The 18,150-nt window shown below is 40.2% G+C and overlaps 2 protein-coding genes across 3 annotated transcripts; both read left to right on the plus strand.

The window, feature by feature from the left end:
* The first annotated feature begins 147 nt into the window (after window positions 1-147).
* On the plus strand, window positions 148-1,881 carry twr (signal peptidase complex catalytic subunit SEC11 homolog C twr). Its single transcript, XM_065478200.1, has 5 exons — window positions 148-309; window positions 439-548; window positions 683-832; window positions 891-1,068; window positions 1,517-1,881. The coding sequence occupies exons 1-5, from the start codon at window positions 262-264 to the stop codon at window positions 1,565-1,567; spliced, it is 537 nt and encodes a 178-aa protein (XP_065334272.1). The 5' UTR covers window positions 148-261; the 3' UTR covers window positions 1,568-1,881.
* Window positions 1,882-2,016: 135 nt separating this feature from the next.
* LOC135935688 (uncharacterized) lies at window positions 2,017-17,951 on the plus strand. 2 transcript variants are annotated; one of them, XM_065478199.1, is made up of 8 exons: window positions 2,019-2,462; window positions 3,027-3,134; window positions 3,198-3,387; window positions 3,445-3,518; window positions 13,259-13,357; window positions 14,745-14,839; window positions 15,928-16,012; window positions 16,606-17,951. In XM_065478199.1, the coding sequence occupies exons 1-8, from the start codon at window positions 2,325-2,327 to the stop codon at window positions 16,780-16,782; spliced, it is 966 nt and encodes a 321-aa protein (XP_065334271.1). In that variant the 5' UTR covers window positions 2,019-2,324; the 3' UTR covers window positions 16,783-17,951. The 2 variants fall into 2 exon arrangements, with proteins under 2 accessions (XP_065334270.1, XP_065334271.1); XM_065478198.1 differs by having other exon boundaries at window positions 2,017-2,462; window positions 3,198-3,518.
* Window positions 17,952-18,150: the final 199 nt, after the last annotated feature.

Raw genomic sequence — 18,150 nt, forward strand, 5'->3', positions numbered from 1 at the left:
GCGTAATTTACCTGAAAATATTTGAAATTCTAAGACAAATTACATTTTTTAACAATATTAACATTATAGAGCTGAGTTTTGCAGCATTGCAGAAGAAATGTTGACAAAATTCTGCCTAACACCGGTTTCTCCAAGCACAACCGGTATAGTTTTTCAGCTAACTTCATGGGACTGCACATGACGTGGAGTTAAAAATTTGTTGTTTTCATCTGGATCTGCCAGCATTTTCGGCCGTGAGTGGAGACAGATTTGTTTTCCAAGATGCTGCAAGGCGCACTGGACGATGTGAAGAGAATGAACAAACGCCAGGTGCATTATTTCGTAGAAAAATAGGGGAATTTATGCAATTAAATATGACATTCGTGAACTCGAAACAAGCATTTTCCGCTTGCCGGTTAGAGACATCAAAATAATAACACGATTTGCATATTTTTTCAGTTCCTGTACCAGGTTCTGAGCTTTGGGATGATAGTGTCTTCAGCACTTATGATCTGGAAAGGACTCATGGTGGTCACAGGAAGCGAGAGCCCCATTGTGGTCGTCCTCAGGTTAGTATTCTTTTAGCGCAATACATATGTAAATGCTTGCCATTGCCGGCTCTTGTTGTATTATATTAGCATTCAAAATGTCCAAAAATATTTCCATTTAGATTATTGATAATAAACTTTTCTCTTTTGTGCAGCGGAAGCATGGAGCCTGCTTTCCACAGGGGGGATTTGCTCTTTCTGACCAACTACCAGGATGAGCCTGTCCGTGTTGGAGAGATTGTGGTCTTCAAGGTTGAAGGACGAGACATCCCTATTGTGCACAGAGTGCTTAAACTTCATGAAAAGTGCGCCTGCAGTTATACTAAAATCTTGATAATGTCAAATAATTCATTTGCTGTGCAGAGAAAACGGAACTGTCAAGTTCTTGACCAAGGGTGACAACAACAGTGTCGACGACCGAGGGTTGTACGCCCCTGGCCAGCTGTGGCTTACTAAGAAGGACGTGGTGGGACGAGCGAGAGGGTTCTTGCCTTACGTCGGCATGGTTACTATTTACATGAATGAGTACCCAAAATTCAAAGTGAGTTAATTAATATTGGCAAACTTTGTTCACTGTATATTTTGACACTGCAACAAGTTGTTGAGGATCTTTTTTAATTATTTTGATAAAATCCTGTCAAAATCTATTTTGCTCAAGTAAATATTGAAATTTCGAGAATCCTTTGTCATATTTGGCCACGCCCCTAACTTCACTGAAATTTCAGTCGCATTCCGGTATTTTTAGGCTTAATTCTATTAATTTCATTTTTGTGTGCTGATGGTAATAAGTGTTTAAGTAACCCTGCTGATCCACAATATAAAATCGATTCTAAATTTATTTGATTGGCCAAAATTGTATTTTAATATTCATTTTTTTTATTAAATAGTGTCAAAAATATATTATTTACAGCAAAATTGTGCATTAGTCTAAATCAAACCTCTAAAAATAGGAATTAAATAATCGGATGCCTCATTTTTTTCTGTTCCAGTATGCTGTGCTTGCTTGCCTCGGACTTTACGTGTTAGTGCACCGGGAATAACACCAGCCATTACGATCAACTGTTCCCCCTGTTTTTAAGGGGGTTTTGTCAAGTCCGATTTGATTTATCGAAAAATTGATGGTGTATAATTTGAATTGAAACTATTCCGAGAAACGTTTAAATGTCTACAAGATGGACTTCATTTTTCAAATTTCCCCCATCAGACCTTCACTCTCAAATTACCGATGCAAACTGTTCATTTTGTATTTGTATTTTGTACGGCCACGAGGAATGAAAGATGCTCATTTCCATAAGCGTACTAAAAAGTTGTTTTTTGTTTCAATAAAAAAATAAGGATGAAAATTGAACAAAAATCATCTTAGTAAAAACTCCCTGAAAAATGGTTTAAAAATCTATCATTTTGCGTGTAATTTGATTAATTGAGAGTGTGACTCCAAGCCTTGTGAATGTAGTCTAGCAGGCACACGCTTTCAAATTAATTTGTGTCTGGAAGGTACAAAAGACACGCAGTGGGTGGAACTGAAATCGCTTATTTCGCCGCTCGCCAGCAGTCACCATAGATACGCGCCCCAGTGGGACGGTTGTTTGATGAAATTCGGCCGCCGTGCTCAGAATGCATTGGCCGCATTTTCCGAATTTCTGCACACCGGAAAAATCGATAAACGTTTGAGCTGTTGTCATGTGCACTCAATGCCAAGGTGATAATCGAATATTTCGCGAGAGTTGAGTTGCAGCGAGAGAGCAGACGCTTCTCAGCATGATTCAGTTTGTGACTTGAGAGGCGAAGGGCGGCGCGATGTCTGTTTTGAGGGATGCGTGCGATGAAGCTGAGAGACGGAAAGCCCGCGAAAGGGACCTGATCCTAGAGGGCGAGGCCCTGTGGAGATCGAAGCAGCGTCAAACTTGGATCGACAGACTAAAGGATCAGAGAGAGGTTTGGCCTAATATTATAATTATTTGCAAAGTAAATTTATTGAAATATATTAATTCACTTTGAAACAAAGTTAGGAATTAGATTTTCTAGGATTCTATAAATATGTAGGAAAATAAATGGTAGGGTAGTAAGTATTTCAGAGGCAGTTTTACAGGCGATGACTGAGATTGGCCGAAATCACAATAAAAACCAGTGGCCGTACAATCCCGGAAAAATTATCACTCCATCTAGATGAAATTTATTTAGTATTAGTGTGTAAAAATAAATTTGTATTCTAATTAACTCCATTGCGAGTGAATCGGGATTTTTAACATGAATGTTCTGAAATTTAAATTAACGAATGGATCTCCGAGCGGATATTACTCAGGATGGATATAACCGGATATAACTATGAGTGAAATATTGAGAGGACAAAATTAAATAATACACACGCTCTCGTTTTGCACAGCGGCTGTTGCGGCCCCGTCGAGCTGAACTATTGGTTATTATAAAATTGTTAAAATTACCTAGATGTATATATTTCTACCTTTTATCTACTTATAAAATTTTCTGTATTTAAACTAGAATCGGGAATTGTTAACGACATACAATCCCTGGGGAAGACCAGGATGCGGAGCACCGACGGACGATTTGCGGAAAAAAAAATTCGCCGAAGTTGCAAGGGATCCACCGGTAACAGTTTTTAAAAATTAAATAAACATATGAAATTAAGTTAAATATTTTTAAATTGAACAGCCAATTCCTGCTCTGGCAATGGGTAGGCCTGGGGGCGGCGCACCCTTGCGCACCAAGTCAGGAAAACTGCAGACAATACTGAAGGTGGACCCTGCTATCAGGTTCCAAGACCCGGCAAAAAAGTGTGTCGAGATAGAGATGCGGTATCGAGCTCCACAGACGCAGCAAATCGAGTACAAAAGTGAATTAGGTAAGAATTTTGCCAAATTTGCACACTTTTACTGCTCATTTAATTTATATCATTCAGATGCTCTGGTGTCGGAGAAGAAAAGGTTGCAAAGCGAGGTTTGGAAAAACTGCAATATGGAAGCCAGGAAAATGGTGAGAAAGATTATTATTTGAATTTGAACATATTATCTATATATCGGATAAGCAAGCAAACAGCGCGTGTGAGAAAGCGATATCGCGGCTGCACCTCCTGTTCGTTCATGTGCTCCTGTTACCCAATGGAACTAAAAGATGAAGCTAAAGTTGCCGGCGTCCGTGTGTGTAGTGAGAAAAGTGCAGGCGGGGCACTTTCGCAACGTTGATTATAGAGATTTTAGACTCACGATCATTCTCTCCGTGAAGCAATCGTTAAGCTAAAATCTTTTATAAATGCTACAGTATTTAGATTGTTTCAAAATCAAAGAACATAGGAGCAAATTTTGATAATTTTAAAACACGGCCAAATTTTCGGTTCCCGCTGAGGAACCAAATCGCTTCTAAAAGTGGAAAAGAAACGGAAGGTGGTTCTCCGCGCCTTCGGGAAACGTTTGTTCTGTTAAGCAGCATTTAAACGTTATCCTGAAATATTTGCTCCCGTGAGAAAGCGTTTAAATCATACAGGAAGCAACCTGGAGTTATTTTTTAATTAAAAATGCTGTGCTTCAATTTTTGAATTTTTGGAAGGGTCTAGAAGTGGTTGAAAAGATAAAAATATGATAAGGTTCAAGTTTAATTGTAACACGCAGCTCGGGGCTCCCTCACCCTGGGGGCGACCTGGGCCAGGTGGTACACCATGGAGGGCGCAAAGGAGCACCCGCAATCGATTTTTACATTCGTTGGTAAGAGAGTTAAGCGCGTTTAGGTCATGCTTTTGCAAGTTTTGATTGTAGCACTCGCAAATAATTACATAATTCTCTTAATACCAAAACTGCATTTTAAAGAAAAACTCAATACCTATTTCCTAAGATGAACTTTAATTTTGTTGCCCATCGCTATGGTGCACGTATTTACGTGTCAGTAGCAATTTCACTAAAATCCACCTATATTTTCGTGAGAATATCGCAGCTACATGCACGGCGGTTGATTTCGTATAATGCCACTACTCTACACTTTCTTTCATTCACCGCCGCCGCAGACTGCTGGTTTGACCCGACCCTGATTTGATTAAATGCCACATAATCATCGTATCATCTTCTAATGGCCAAATGCCATTAATCAAAATTTTAGTTGAAAAGTAAGGAATGCCAGCTTATTTATTTAAATTCTAACCTTAAATAAGCAAAAGGTACGCAACTGAATTCTCATCCAGGATTTAAATCAAATCAAGTTCAAGGGTTCGCTGCGGCCATCCGATTCGTAAATCTAATTGACACGAAATTCAAATTTCCGGGTGAAACAAAGAAAATGAGACTAGCGACACTTCAAGAAAATGAAAAATATACTGCTGCCAGTTTATTACAAAAGACTAAATATTGTATGGTGATGTGTCATCTTTTGTCTTGGCAAGTATTAAAAAAAAGGAAGAGGTTAGTAGGGGTTTAACAATCGTGGTGTGAAATTTTGCGCTATCAAAAACATTATTTCGTACTCATCACTGTAAGAAAGGTCGAGTTCCAATCACAAAACAATTGTAGTCGAAGTTCTCCTGTTGCTCACAATGTATAGTGGTCGCTGTGGCTGCACGGCGAGGACCGGGTAGATGGTCTTGGGTGGACTCAGGGTGTCGAGGGTCCAAACCCGCCGCCCGTACGATGCCCGGGAAGGCTTCGCAGGCCGTCGATTCAAACAGTACAGAACGGCCCCGCAGGGCACCTGAGGTTACAAGAAATTTGTCAGAAAGCGGCCAAAAATAAATCAAGTGCCCAGAAGTCACTTGGGAAAATAGGAAGCCCAAAGATTAAAACTGTAACTTACGTAGTAGTACAGCTTAACAGTTAAATCGGATCCGACTCAGAATAGAAGTCGCAAGTTGGCTGAATGCACACCATCTACACGATGTGTGCTTCGCCAGTCAAGGGGTTTGGGCTTCTGACAAATTTACTTGCAGGCGAATACATATGCACTCGCCCCCACTTAGTGCCTGCTCAGGGTATAGGTTCGTCTATTTTAAATATAGGCGAAGGTGCACTCTTACAGCGAAAATTCACAATACATTGGTTCGCGCGAAACTTATACAATTCAAATTTTGATAGCGCTTGTGTGTAGGGGACATAGTGGAAGGAATAGAGTAATAAAAAAATTAAAATAAATTATTCTCTTTTCGAATAATTACGTGTCTGATTTAATCTTAAGCCAATGAACTAAACAACGTTATACCTCCCCCCGTGCCTAAATTTTCCTTGGGAAACAGAAGTGTTTTCCCATGGAAAATCAATTCACAGAAGGATGTTTTTTCAAATCCTTTGCATCAAAGTCACCAATAACATTCCCATTCTCACCAATCAAAGTGAACATGTGTTGAGATTTTTGATTTACGATTTCGAATGGACCGACAAATGTGGGCAACAATTTAGCTGACATTCCCTCTCCTTTTTTAGAAAGCACAAAATTCCTTTTCATGACAAGATCTCCAACTTGAAAATTGCATGGCCGGCGTCTCAAATTGTAATGGTGCGCATTTTTCCTGTTTGCTGCTTGCATATATTCTTGAACTATTTTATATATTTTGTTCAATTTGGGAAAACGCTTGGCATATTTCTCAACAGGGTCTGCTACATTTTTGTCATTACTATTATCACGCGGTGCGTCAAAATTGTATAAATTCGGTTGTCTTCCAAATGCTAAGAAAAAAGGCGAATATTTTGTCGTTTCATGTACACTAGAGTTAATGGCAAAAGCTATTTCTTGCAAGTATTTATCCCAGTCTTTCTGATTGTCGGACACAAAACTTCGCATTATTGTCTCAAATACTCGGTTAACTCGCTCAGCAGGATTAGCTTGTGGGTGATATCGCGGTGTGTACTGCAAGGAAATGTTAAATTTCTTGGCTAACTCTTTAAAATCTTTACTCTGGTAAATCTTTGCGTTATCTTGGATCATTAACTCTGGCACGCCGTAGAGTAAGAATGATTTTTCCAACGCGGCGCAAACGCTTTTTGCCGTCGCGTCTCGCAATGGTGTTAAAATAACCATTTTGGAGAAAAAATCTTGCTGTGTGAGGACGTATTTATGCCCATTCGAACTCCGCGGCAACTCCCCCACTATATCTGAAGAAAAAACCTGCCAGGGTTTCTCGACCTGATGAGAACTCATATATCCCGCCTGTGCGGACTGACTGGCTTTCTGCTCCAAACAAGTGTGGCAGTTTGTCACGAACTTCGCAATGTCACCACGCATTTTGGGCCAATAAAAATTTTCAGCAATTTTGTGAAACGTCTTAGTGAAGCCAAAATGACCTGCTTCAGGGCGTGCATGAAATCGGTTTAGTATTTCGGCTCTTTGTTCTTTGGGAATGACTTGTTTATAACACGACTCTTCCCAAGGGTTCCATGATTTTACTATTTTGAACAATTTACCATTCACTACTTTAAATAATGGGAATTTTTGGGGATTGGTTTGCACTTTTTGCAACAAGTGCAAATACCAATTATCCTTTACGCGCACGTCGGATGCAATGAGGCACATTTTTACTGGCGCGGAAAATGAACGTGAAAGCAAATCTGGCACCACATTTAATTTTCCCGGTTTGTGGTAAACATCAAAATTGTATTTCTGCAATTTATAGACCCAGTTAGCTAATCTCCCTTTAGGATTTTTGAGGTCCTTAAGGAATTTCAGCGGCCTGTTGTCTGTAAAGAGCAAAAATTTATTATACGCCAGATAACCCTCCAACCGCTCGATCGCCCAAACTATCGCTAGCGCTTCTTTGTGTATTGTTGGATACTTCTGCTCGGCTTCAGTCAAAACACGACTAACATAAAACACTGGGTGTTCGCCATCCTCAAACAATTGAGTAAGAACGCCGCTAATGCCCACATCGGACGCATCAGTTGACAGAATAAATTGTCTCGTAAAATCTGGTAAACGCACAAACGGATCTTTAATCAGTGCCTGTCTAATTGATGTAAATGCGGCCTCTTGCTCGCATTTCCATTCAAAAGCATTTTTCTTTCGCGTAAGTCTTGTCAAAGGTTCAACAACGGTACTAAAATTATCGATCAAACGCCTATAATAGGAAATGGCACCAAGCAACATTTTAACCTCTTTAATATTTGCCGGCCTTTTAAGTTGCAAAATCGATTGAATTTTGTCCGGATCTGGATGTAACCCGTTTTCATCCAATAAATAACCTAACATCTTCATTGAACTACGTAGGAATTTACTTTTTCCCCAATTTGGAGTCATATTCGCTTCTCTAATCAAGCGGAAGAATTCTCGAAGCACCTCAAAATGTAACTCAAGCGTCGGCGTACCGAGAAACACATCGTCTATATATACCTTAAGATACTTTTTGATCCAAGAGTTCCCAATAATCTTGTCAAACACCCTCATGAAAGCTGGACCACTGTTGATAGCCCCAAATGGCACTACTTTAAACTGAAATTGGCCCTTCTGAGGAATGAAAAAGGCTGTTTTAGGTTTACTTTCATTATCAAGTGGTATTTGCCAATAGCTTTTCCGGAAATCAACCGAGCTAATGTATTTAAACTCGCCCAAGTGATCAAGAATTGTGGCCAAAATCGGTACTGCATACGCGTCAGGTGTTGTAACTTTATTCAGCTCCCGTAAATCTAATACAAATCTTGGTTCTGTTCCTTTCGCTTCATTCCGCACAAAAAATCCTGGAGCGTTCCAAGGGCTTTTAGCTTCCTCAATCACGTCCATTTCAAGCAACTCATCAACGGTTTTGTGCATTACCACGAGCTCTGGTGGAGCAATATAATATTGCTTGCATTTCACCGGTTTTGCGTCTCCCGTGTCGATGTGATGTTCGAATTGAACGCGTCCTAACCTAGTTGGAAAACTATCTCGCATTTCGGCAATAAATGTTTCTAATTCAGCTTTGTCGTGCTCACCTAACTTGTTACCATCCGCTAATACTGCTGCTGCTTTTGGCTGGTTACCTTTTTCACCCGCGCACGAAATATGCCAAGTGCCTTTCTTCACGTCAGGAATAAATCCGGTTTTTAGCCAAAAATCTAAGCCTAGAATTAAGGATTGTTCAATTTTAGGGACCACCAACGCCGAAATCAAAAAAGATTTATTGTCCAAAATGATGGGTAAATCTACGCTCCCTATCACTTCATTATACGAATTGTCGGCTAATTCAACTCGCCTAACACTCGTCTTGTCTATATGTAATCCTAACTGGTCGATGACCGGCATGCCCGGACCTCCGACAATGCACACAGATGCACCACAATCCAACAATGCAGTCAGTTGTTTATTTACTACACATACGTCTAAAAATAATCTGTCATCGTCCAAAAGTGACTGAAACTTTCGTTCATTCTCACTCGCGCGCAGTGAATTTTGTCGCAATTTATTCTTTATTGCCGCAATTTTCACGCGTATTGTCTCTGTCCGAAATCGATCTACATGGCACTTCCATTCCCGTCTTGTTTGACAGCGGGCCGCGGCGACGAAGTGCTCGTATCGGTCGGGCCCCTTGGCACGTTTTTTGCCATTTGACTGCATCTCTCATTCGTACACTTTGACTTAACCACACCTGACTTCCCACAAGAGTAACAAAATTTATTTGCTACGTTAGAAGGACAATAAACAAATCTATGTCCCGGTTTACGGCAATTCCAGCACACTCTGTCTGCACTCTCTGCAGTCGCATTTCGCACAAACAATGGATTTGGTTTTGCTAAACCCGGCACATAGTTCAATTTCTTGTCTTTCCCTTCAGTTTGTCGCGCCGCGCCTTCACTCGCAGAAGCCGCCTGCTGCTGCTTCTTTTCGCTCGCAATCGCGCACGCTTTCTTCTCGTTTGTCTTTTTCTCGTTCGCTCGCTTTTTCTCCTCGTATCTATACACTAATTTTGGCTCGACGGGATTTTCTGGAGTTTGCGGCTCCTTGTATGTCTGAATTCTACACTGGACCTTCTCCAGTTTCAGTCCCTCCCTGACTAAATCGTGCAATGAATGAATATCCTCGAGTGGCAATTTATCCAATGAAACTGGATTCAAACGCGCAATAATGAACTCGAGTTTCTCCGCGTCACTCGGCGGTTTCGCTAGCAGTGAAAAACTCTGCTTCATCTCAGCCACATAAATATTCAAACGTTCATCTACTCCCTGCGTTCGCAATCTAAGTTGATGCCACAATCGCTCGTCATAATTCGGAGGTTTAAAATTCTGCAAGAAATCCGGTACAAAATCAGCCCACGAACTCCAACACTCGCGGTTCGCCATGAACCAAGTTCTCGCTTGTCCCACGAACAAGTTGTGCGCGGCCAACCAAATCTCGCGATCAGTCAAATTACTCTCGCTCTTCTTCAACTCGAATTCGCGCAGAAACTCGGCGAAACTTAACTCAGATTTAGAATCTCCGTCAAATTTCAATTTCCAGTCCCGGACCGAAATAACTTTCCCTCGTTTCCGCGATTCTGTCAACGACTCCGTGATAGGCCACACCTTGGCCTGTCCATCGCTTGCCAAAATCGGAATTGGTTGTTTCGACTCTTCATCTACAATCATCGGCATGTACAAAAGTGACCCTGCGGTTAATTTTGCCCTGCCTTGAGGCGTCGAGTGCGCCGCAACCGCGTTCTCTTCACGCGCGTTGTTTGCATTGCCCTCGCTCTCTTCATCATCATCCGAGTCCCCGGCTCCCAAAATCTGAATCGACAAATTTAGTTGCTGTTCTTGGCGGTCGACAGGTCCAGCTGTCACTCCCGACCCACCCTGTTGCTTTTGCTCATCCACGTTACCTTTGCACACGCGCGCGTAAGCTCTCTCTAAATGCTGCCTCAAAAACTGGATATTTTGAGTTGTTTTAACCGCATCTTCAGGGGGAAATAGTCTGCAAAGTCGGTCGCGAAAAAATGCAATATGCGTTTTCACCTTCCGCATCTCCGTTTGATTTTGCCCTGAAGCAGCTGATTTCGCCCACGTTTTCACATTCTCTACACTAGTCGTCAGCCTCGCAAGCTCGTCGGTAATCTCGGCTACATCTGTAACTTTGATTTCCTCGATTTCACCCGCAAGAACTGCAGCGCGCGCGGTTTTCAATTCGTCTCTCAAAGTTTTCAGAGTTTTGTCTCCGATCTCAATACCACGGAACTCACATTCTAGCTTAACATAATCATCTGTCAAACGGTCAAACTCAATGTTCAGCCGTTCCATCTTGAACTCAAACTAAATCTTTAAATCAACAATCAAAATTAAATGAATGCACACACAAAATCTAAAAATCAATTCAAACTCTGCCTTAGAATTAAATTGAATAAACGACAACGAAATCGAAAATTACGATCTAGAGAGGAATTTACAATGGAAGTTCGCCCCTAATCTCGCATTCCACGACTCAACAAAATTCAACAAATTTCTCAACGCACTCGCAATTAATGTAATGCTACTAACGCAAGAAATTTACACAAAACTGCAACAGGATCGCAACGCAACAATTTGTAGTCAGCCAAAAATTTCAATAATGGGAATTGAAATGTCCAAGAAAATGCACTTTATAAATAGAAGAATTCAAATTACTTTAGGGAACCGAATGTCGCATTTGACAAATTCAAGGGATGCCATCTAATGGCCAAATGCCATTAATCAAAATTTTAGTTGAAAAGTAAGGAATGCCAGCTTATTTATTTAAATTCTAACCTTAAATAAGCAAAAGGTACGCAACTGAATTCTCATCCAGGATTTAAATCAAATCAAGTTCAAGGGTTCGCTGCGGCCATCCGATTCGTAAATCTAATTGACACGAAATTCAAATTTCCGGGTGAAACAAAGAAAATGAGACTAGCGACACTTCAAGAAAATGAAAAATATACTGCTGCCAGTTTATTACAAAAGACTAAATATTGTATGGTGATGTGTCATCTTTTGTCTTGGCAAGTATTAAAAAAAAGGAAGAGGTTAGTAGGGGTTTAACAATCGTGGTGTGAAATTTTGCGCTATCAAAAACATTATTTCGTACTCATCACTGTAAGAAAGGTCGAGTTCCAATCACAAAACAATTGTAGTCGAAGTTCTCCTGTTGCTCACAATGTATAGTGGTCGCTGTGGCTGCACGGCGAGGACCGGGTAGATGGTCTTGGGTGGACTCAGGGTGTCGAGGGTCCAAACCCGCCGCCCGTACGATGCCCGGGAAGGCTTCGCAGGCCGTCGATTCAAACAGTACAGAACGGCCCCGCAGGGCACCTGAGGTTACAAGAAATTTGTCAGAAAGCGGCCAAAAATAAATCAAGTGCCCAGAAGTCACTTGGGAAAATAGGAAGCCCAAAGATTAAAACTGTAACTTACGTAGTAGTACAGCTTAACAGTTAAATCGGATCCGACTCAGAATAGAAGTCGCAAGTTGGCTGAATGCACACCATCTACACGATGTGTGCTTCGCCAGTCAAGGGGTTTGGGCTTCTGACAAATTTACTTGCAGGCGAATACATATGCACTCGCCCCCACTTAGTGCCTGCTCAGGGTATAGGTTCGTCTATTTTAAATATAGGCGAAGGTGCACTCTTACAGCGAAAATTCACAATACATTGGTTCGCGCGAAACTTATACAATTCAAATTTTGATAGCGCTTGTGTGTAGGGGACATAGTGGAAGGAATAGAGTAATAAAAAAATTAAAATAAATTATTCTCTTTTCGAATAATTACGTGTCTGATTTAATCTTAAGCCAATGAACTAAACAACGTTATAATCTGCTTGATAGTATTGGCACTGAAACCAGATTGAAAAGAAATTTTGGCACGTGTTGGCGGCCAAGAAAGAAACTCTTTTTACGCCTCTTTCCCACACAAACGACGGACAGTCGTAAAATCGACGCGACACGAGGATATATCCGTCAGCTAAAAACCATAATTATCGTGCCACGCACGGTGTTGCCTAATTAAATTAATGCAAATCTGGCTCATAAACCGTAGTATTACCACTAATGCATCTGCCTTTTTGTCCACCTGGGGCACGAGCTGCGACCTTTTTGTCATCAAAATGGCAAGCCATTCATTCGTCCGCCGCACAGACTTCTTCATGCATCTAAATTATCTAACACATGTCTGCTCAAACGACGAGGAACAACTTTCGCTGTAAAAAAGCGCGATGCTTGCAAGGATAATGAACGCGCCGCCGAAAATACATTCTGTCAACGACGGTTGAATAGAGAGATGAGAGAGGCTGCGGATTTCTCTATTCTCATGCGACCATAGGGAGTGTTTATAGTATGCGTGTAACAATTTATTTTCATATTTTACTCGTGATGCTCACTCAAAAAGGTGCAGGCGAAGGAATGAGTGGAAATAAAGAGAAAATATCGATTGCTGAGACGCTGAGGCGGATTTCTTGATTTTTATTCACATTGTCTGGTGGGAAAGGCTATATTATGCATAATATATATACACGCAAAAATATTGAGCTTTTTACCGCACCGAGCGATGCTTGCATTACACAGAAGATCTGTCTACGATTAGGAAAAAAACTCATTTTATTGTGGAACACACAACGCGCGTATCTTGCCACTGAAATTGCGAAAGCACGGTGTGCTTTTTAGACGCGTACACGCAATACAAAAAATGTTTGCAGAAAAGATTTTAAAACATGCTATACAATGAATGTGCTTAGGACCAAGTGCACTCAATGTATGTGCCGCCTCACCTCTATAAGCTTCTTCATATCACACATGTCATTTCTAAAGAAATTCTGTAGTTTTGAAACTACAAAATGTTGAATTTTATAGGGATGGATTAGTGACCCAAACATCAGTGCCAGGGATGAGGGAGAGAACAGCACCACAGACAATCATGAAAATTACACAACACTGCCTAAAATTAGCCAGGTAAAGAAAGTTCGATTAATTTTAAACATTTTAAAAGAAACTAAGTATAGAGTGTTTTGTAAAGCATTAATTTATGTTTGGATATTTAAATATAGGGTTAAAAAAGTATCTTTGCATACGTGACTTTTCAAGGAGTTACGCCCTTAATAAAGTAAGACAGTTAGTCACGTGCATTCCTATATGCAAAGAATCCGTTCCGCATTACATTTTTTATGAATCGGATCCACAGTAGTCAGGGAATTGTAATTCAAACATTTTTATTAGCGTTTGTGTTTTGGCACTATAGTGAACCTTTGCCCACATTTTAAATACTGCAAAAAGAAACCTACGACTCGCGTTTGTTTTGCAGCCCAACGGCATTTTGGCGCGCGGAACAATAAAGCTCGACGGTAATGACGAGTTTTTCATGCCCAAGACAATAGTTCTGGCGGTGTTTTGGGTCATTAAATAGCTGGCAGGCACTTCAATTGCACTCTTCCGAGGAGAGAAGGCGGACAATAACATACAAGAGCACACATTTGTTAACTTTCTTCTGGCCGAAGTGACACGAAAATCAAACACGTGTGTGCTATATGGCTGGGCAATCGATGCGCATTGGCTCTTCTGCACGCGGGAGCGTTTTCAACGAATGACACTGGAAAAACTTGGGATTTTATTCATGTGGTACAGAATACATCGTGAGGAGAGCAAATATTTAAAATGCTCTTCATTGCAACCAGACCTGAAAGTAAATTTACAAGATTCATCTAATTTAATGAATTTGTTTTAAAAGCCTTTTCAGGTGGTTGATAAACTTTACACAGTTTTATAGAATTCTGTTGAAAAAAAGCACTACCACATACATATGTCATTCAAAAGCAAATTGGAAGAGTGAGAGTAAATAAATTAACATGCGGATCACTGCATTTAAAGATTTTATTGATTCTGATTGGATTTTGTCAGCATTGGCACGCTAAGTTTTTTGAAATCATCAAGAATTTTAGTGTTTTGGTAAATTATTGGATCATGGATTGCAAGTTTGTTGCTCGCACTCACTAAGCATTCTAAGCAACGCAAACCAATACAAAATTTTTATAAGTTGGAAACAACAAACAACCACAAAATTTTTACGCACGAGAAGTAACAGAAAAAAGAAAAGAAAATGGATTATTTTGCTTCTAAATTACAGCAAAAATAATAACACATTAAAGTCATTTCCATTAAGTATTGATACAAAATCCTAACGAATTGTTAAATGTTTTACACCCCTATATAACAATTCATATATTTCAAACAGGCTGTTATTTCTCCACACAAATACTCCGATTAAAATCCAAGATTAAATTAGCTCCCTACCTTTCCAAACGTTCAATCAGCGTCTAAATATTAATATTTTCTCGATTCCTAGGGTCATGCACCTTTGCTTCAGGATCGACATTTCGATGTTCTACATTCGAGACACCCTTTGAGCACCACTGACGTCACGCGACTTCAAGTTCCTGGGTGAGTTGAACGTCGCAATTAAAACTCTAATTAAAGAAAAGATTGCGTTTGCACGCGCTGATAATACACATACATTCGGCGGATGCACCTCTTGCCTCGCGCATTCCTTTGATTGAAACGAAAAAGTGAAACTGTTCTGCAGTTTGAGTTTACATCTGATTTGCGATGCACGACTTAGCGCACGTTTCGTACTTATCTCATCGCAGCGGTAGCCAAATGAGCTTCACGCAAAATTTCGAGCATGCACGAAGCGCGTTCAAGAACGAAGTCAAGCACCGCAATTAAACAAACAAAAAGCGCGGCGTCTGCACAAGTTTAGAGGCTCGCGCGCGCTTTCTTTCGTCATTTGTACTTTCATTCTCACTCTCCACACAGCGGTGGCTGGGCAAATATTCGGATTTTTATAACATCTTCAAATAAAGTGTCAAACGAGCACTTTCTCAGTCTGTGACCTCTATCCGGGCCTGCGGTCGCTGCTGATTTTCATAAGGCACACGCGTGCATGATGGATCGCGCGCAGCAAAAACTCGCTGTTCTTGTTTTTGGCTTGCCACGCCGCATTATCTCGTTGAAATTACGAAAGGGACAAAATTGTATTTAAGGCGAGTGCTGCCACAGATGCTCGGTTGTAAATTTGTAGCTTAAGATGAGACCGGCTTGAAATTTCAGAAACTGGAAAGATCGCAGTTATTCTTTGCGATTTATGCTTTGCGTACAAGATGCAAGAAGTGGAATTTCTACGTACTAATAGTGATTGAAAATCAAATTTAAATTTATATCCTTGCTGAATAAGTATGCAAATTTACGACGCACTAAAACCGTCAACTAGTTAGCAAGAATAGTCAGAGATAGCTTTTCTCCGGCATATTTTTCTTTTACTAATCTAAAAAGATCCGCAACTTAGGTTTATTACTTTTCAGAGCCCTTGAAAGTCCTTACAAAAATGGCTATATAATCCTCATGACAATAAAGTCGTGATTCTCAAGCTGTGTACAAATATGTGCACAACATCCACGCAACATTTCACATTCGTGCTAAGTGCTCAAGTGTCCTGTCAAAAGTCCTTTGACGCCCAATATGGTTTCCAGATTTCCCGAGGTCAGGCAACACGAAGACCAAGATTTGGTGCACACGTTGCAGAGACAAGTCATGTACAAGCAGAAGAAACTCGAGGTACGAATAATTTTCCCAAAAATTCCCTGTCGCGTTGACACAAAAATTTGGCTGTTCCCAAAGTGTTGGGTTACTAGTTGCGATTGCCTGGAAAGATTAATGGCACCTGTTGTAAATGATATTTTTCCTCTGCGGTGCGACTTTAGTTTTTGTATGCAGACGGCAGAACAATATTTCACCGACAACTTTCTTTCTCTGCTCCTTCTTTCGAACAAATCATTTTTTATTCCTTTTACCCTCATGATTAATCAGTGGAAGAAAGCGAATTTTGATTCATTGATTTAGCCTAAGCCAGATATATACAGCTCACATGATCGTGAATATCTTTTTATTTATATTCTGAGCAGATGGCAAATGACCGGATAGAGTACAATTTGTTGCTGTTTCTGAATCTGAAAACTGGATATTTGTTTAAAGTTTTAACTAAAATAAATAATCAAATTAATAATTTGTTTTAATTTCAAAGATTGGGAGTTTTTTTTACAAATGTACCCGTCACTTGCTAATTCTTGAAACCATTTAATCATCTTGCAATATCGTTGAACCTTTGATTTCATTTAAAAAATAGTTGTAAATTCTGAATTTAATTTTAGGAGCTGCGTCGGCGCGAAGTTGAGTCCTGTCAAAGACACTTTGAAACTTGGAACAAGTTTTGGGGCCGCCCAGGACACGGAGCCCCTCGCATAAACGCACCACCACCAAGGTTCAACGTGAACGACTTTTTCGACAACGAACTGAAGGATGATTTCAAACTAAGCATGATCAAGTGAAAATTACGGGGAATCGTTAAAGCGAAACGCAAATAAATGTCAACCTGGCTGCGTTGAATGGGTACCGCAATGCGACGGAGTAATGATGGAGTGCTAGTTGTCGGTTTGTACTGTGCGCCGTAAAATTAATGAGCGACGGCGCGTGTGTGTATGAATCTTTTGTTCGGGTATAAAAACATCCTGTGAAATTGCGCGAACGTGCCACCTTCGAGTAACTAGTAGACGGCACGATTTTCTCTTTTTGCTCTTATTGGGCACCGATTTTGCTGAGCAATTGGTCAATTTTGTTGATTCCAAAGATGACACTGCTGACGAAATTGCTTGAAACGCCATAAATCATGAAAGCGAAGGATTTCTTGGGAAAATGTTTCGTTTCTACACAAAAATGGGCAGTGCATATATACCGACCAAAAGAAAAGGTTGATGTACGTTGAACTGCCACTATGAACGACAGCTTATATTTTGTTCAGTTTATTAATCCATTAATTTTTGGGTAAATGTGGCAAAATGTGTTGGGGTTTTCGTGTAATGTGTTTAGCAACTTAACTAAAAGAAAAGTCTCTCAAACTGAGAGAAATTGTTTTGCTTTACTTAAATCTGGTTGACTGCCACTTAACTTGTAAAAAATAAGGCGATGACTTTTGAAGTTTCCTGTGCGTAAACTTCATAAGTACGCGCTGTGGCACGTAGTTTATGTGCACAACAGGATAATTATAATGTCAAATTTATTAGCGTGTCATGTGTGCGGCGGCGACTTCTGATGCATGAGCGCTAACAAAGTGAAATTCAGCAGCCTTGCTGTTTGCTAAATTTGTCCTCACTTGTCTTATATGGAAGGAAAATATTGCTGATTTTGCTGTGAATATCCTGCAGAAGATTTTGTCCTCGAGCATAAGGATAGCAGAAATTAGGATCAACAATCCTGTTACCCTAAATGTAATTCTTATAGAGGGGGACAGGATTTTTGGCCCACTGTCTACTATCCTTACTCGAGCACATTCAAATTCAAGAATCAAAACAATTAAAATAAGGAATCTAGAATTGGTGTATTATCCTCAGTATGCTTGGAGTTTGCGTTTTGCTTGCAAGATGCGGTGTATGTCTTTCAGATTGTTACGTTGAGAATTGTCGTTAGGAATTTTTAATAAAATTGTTATCCTCTTATTGACAATATAGATGTTAATATTTTTCTGTTTATTCCCCCCCCCCCTCAATTTGAACTGTCTAGCAAAATTTATTGAATGCAACTGATTGTGAGACGTACCTCTGAATAAAAATGCATCTTCTTTGGTAATCAAAAGAAGGAAGAAAAATACTCACGCGGCAGTGCATGCACATATCTTTACGTTTTTATTGAACGTGAATGAG

Source organism: Cloeon dipterum, chromosome 2 (assembly GCF_949628265.1).
Source record: "Cloeon dipterum chromosome 2, ieCloDipt1.1, whole genome shotgun sequence".
NCBI classification, from domain to species: Eukaryota; Metazoa; Arthropoda; class Insecta; order Ephemeroptera; family Baetidae; genus Cloeon; species Cloeon dipterum.

What these genes read in the sequence shown, in the direction of transcription:
- twr (XM_065478200.1), top strand. Translation starts at nt 262, where the DNA reads ATGCTGCAAGGCGCACTGGACGATGTGAAGAGAATGAACAAACGCCAG. An exon ending in AGAGAATGAACAAACGCCAG is followed by an intron (nt 310 to 438) that starts GTGCATTATTTC and finishes ATATTTTTTCAG; the next exon opens with TTCCTGTACCAGGTTCTGAG. An exon ending in ATGAGTACCCAAAATTCAAA is followed by an intron (nt 1,069 to 1,516) that starts GTGAGTTAATTA and finishes TTTCTGTTCCAG; the next exon opens with TATGCTGTGCTTGCTTGCCT.
- LOC135935688 (XM_065478198.1), top strand. Translation starts at nt 2,325, where the DNA reads ATGTCTGTTTTGAGGGATGCGTGCGATGAAGCTGAGAGACGGAAAGCC. An exon ending in GACTAAAGGATCAGAGAGAG is followed by an intron (nt 2,463 to 3,026) that starts GTTTGGCCTAAT and finishes TATTTAAACTAG; the next exon opens with AATCGGGAATTGTTAACGAC. An exon ending in ACGCGACTTCAAGTTCCTGG is followed by an intron (nt 14,840 to 15,927) that starts GTGAGTTGAACG and finishes TATGGTTTCCAG; the next exon opens with ATTTCCCGAGGTCAGGCAAC.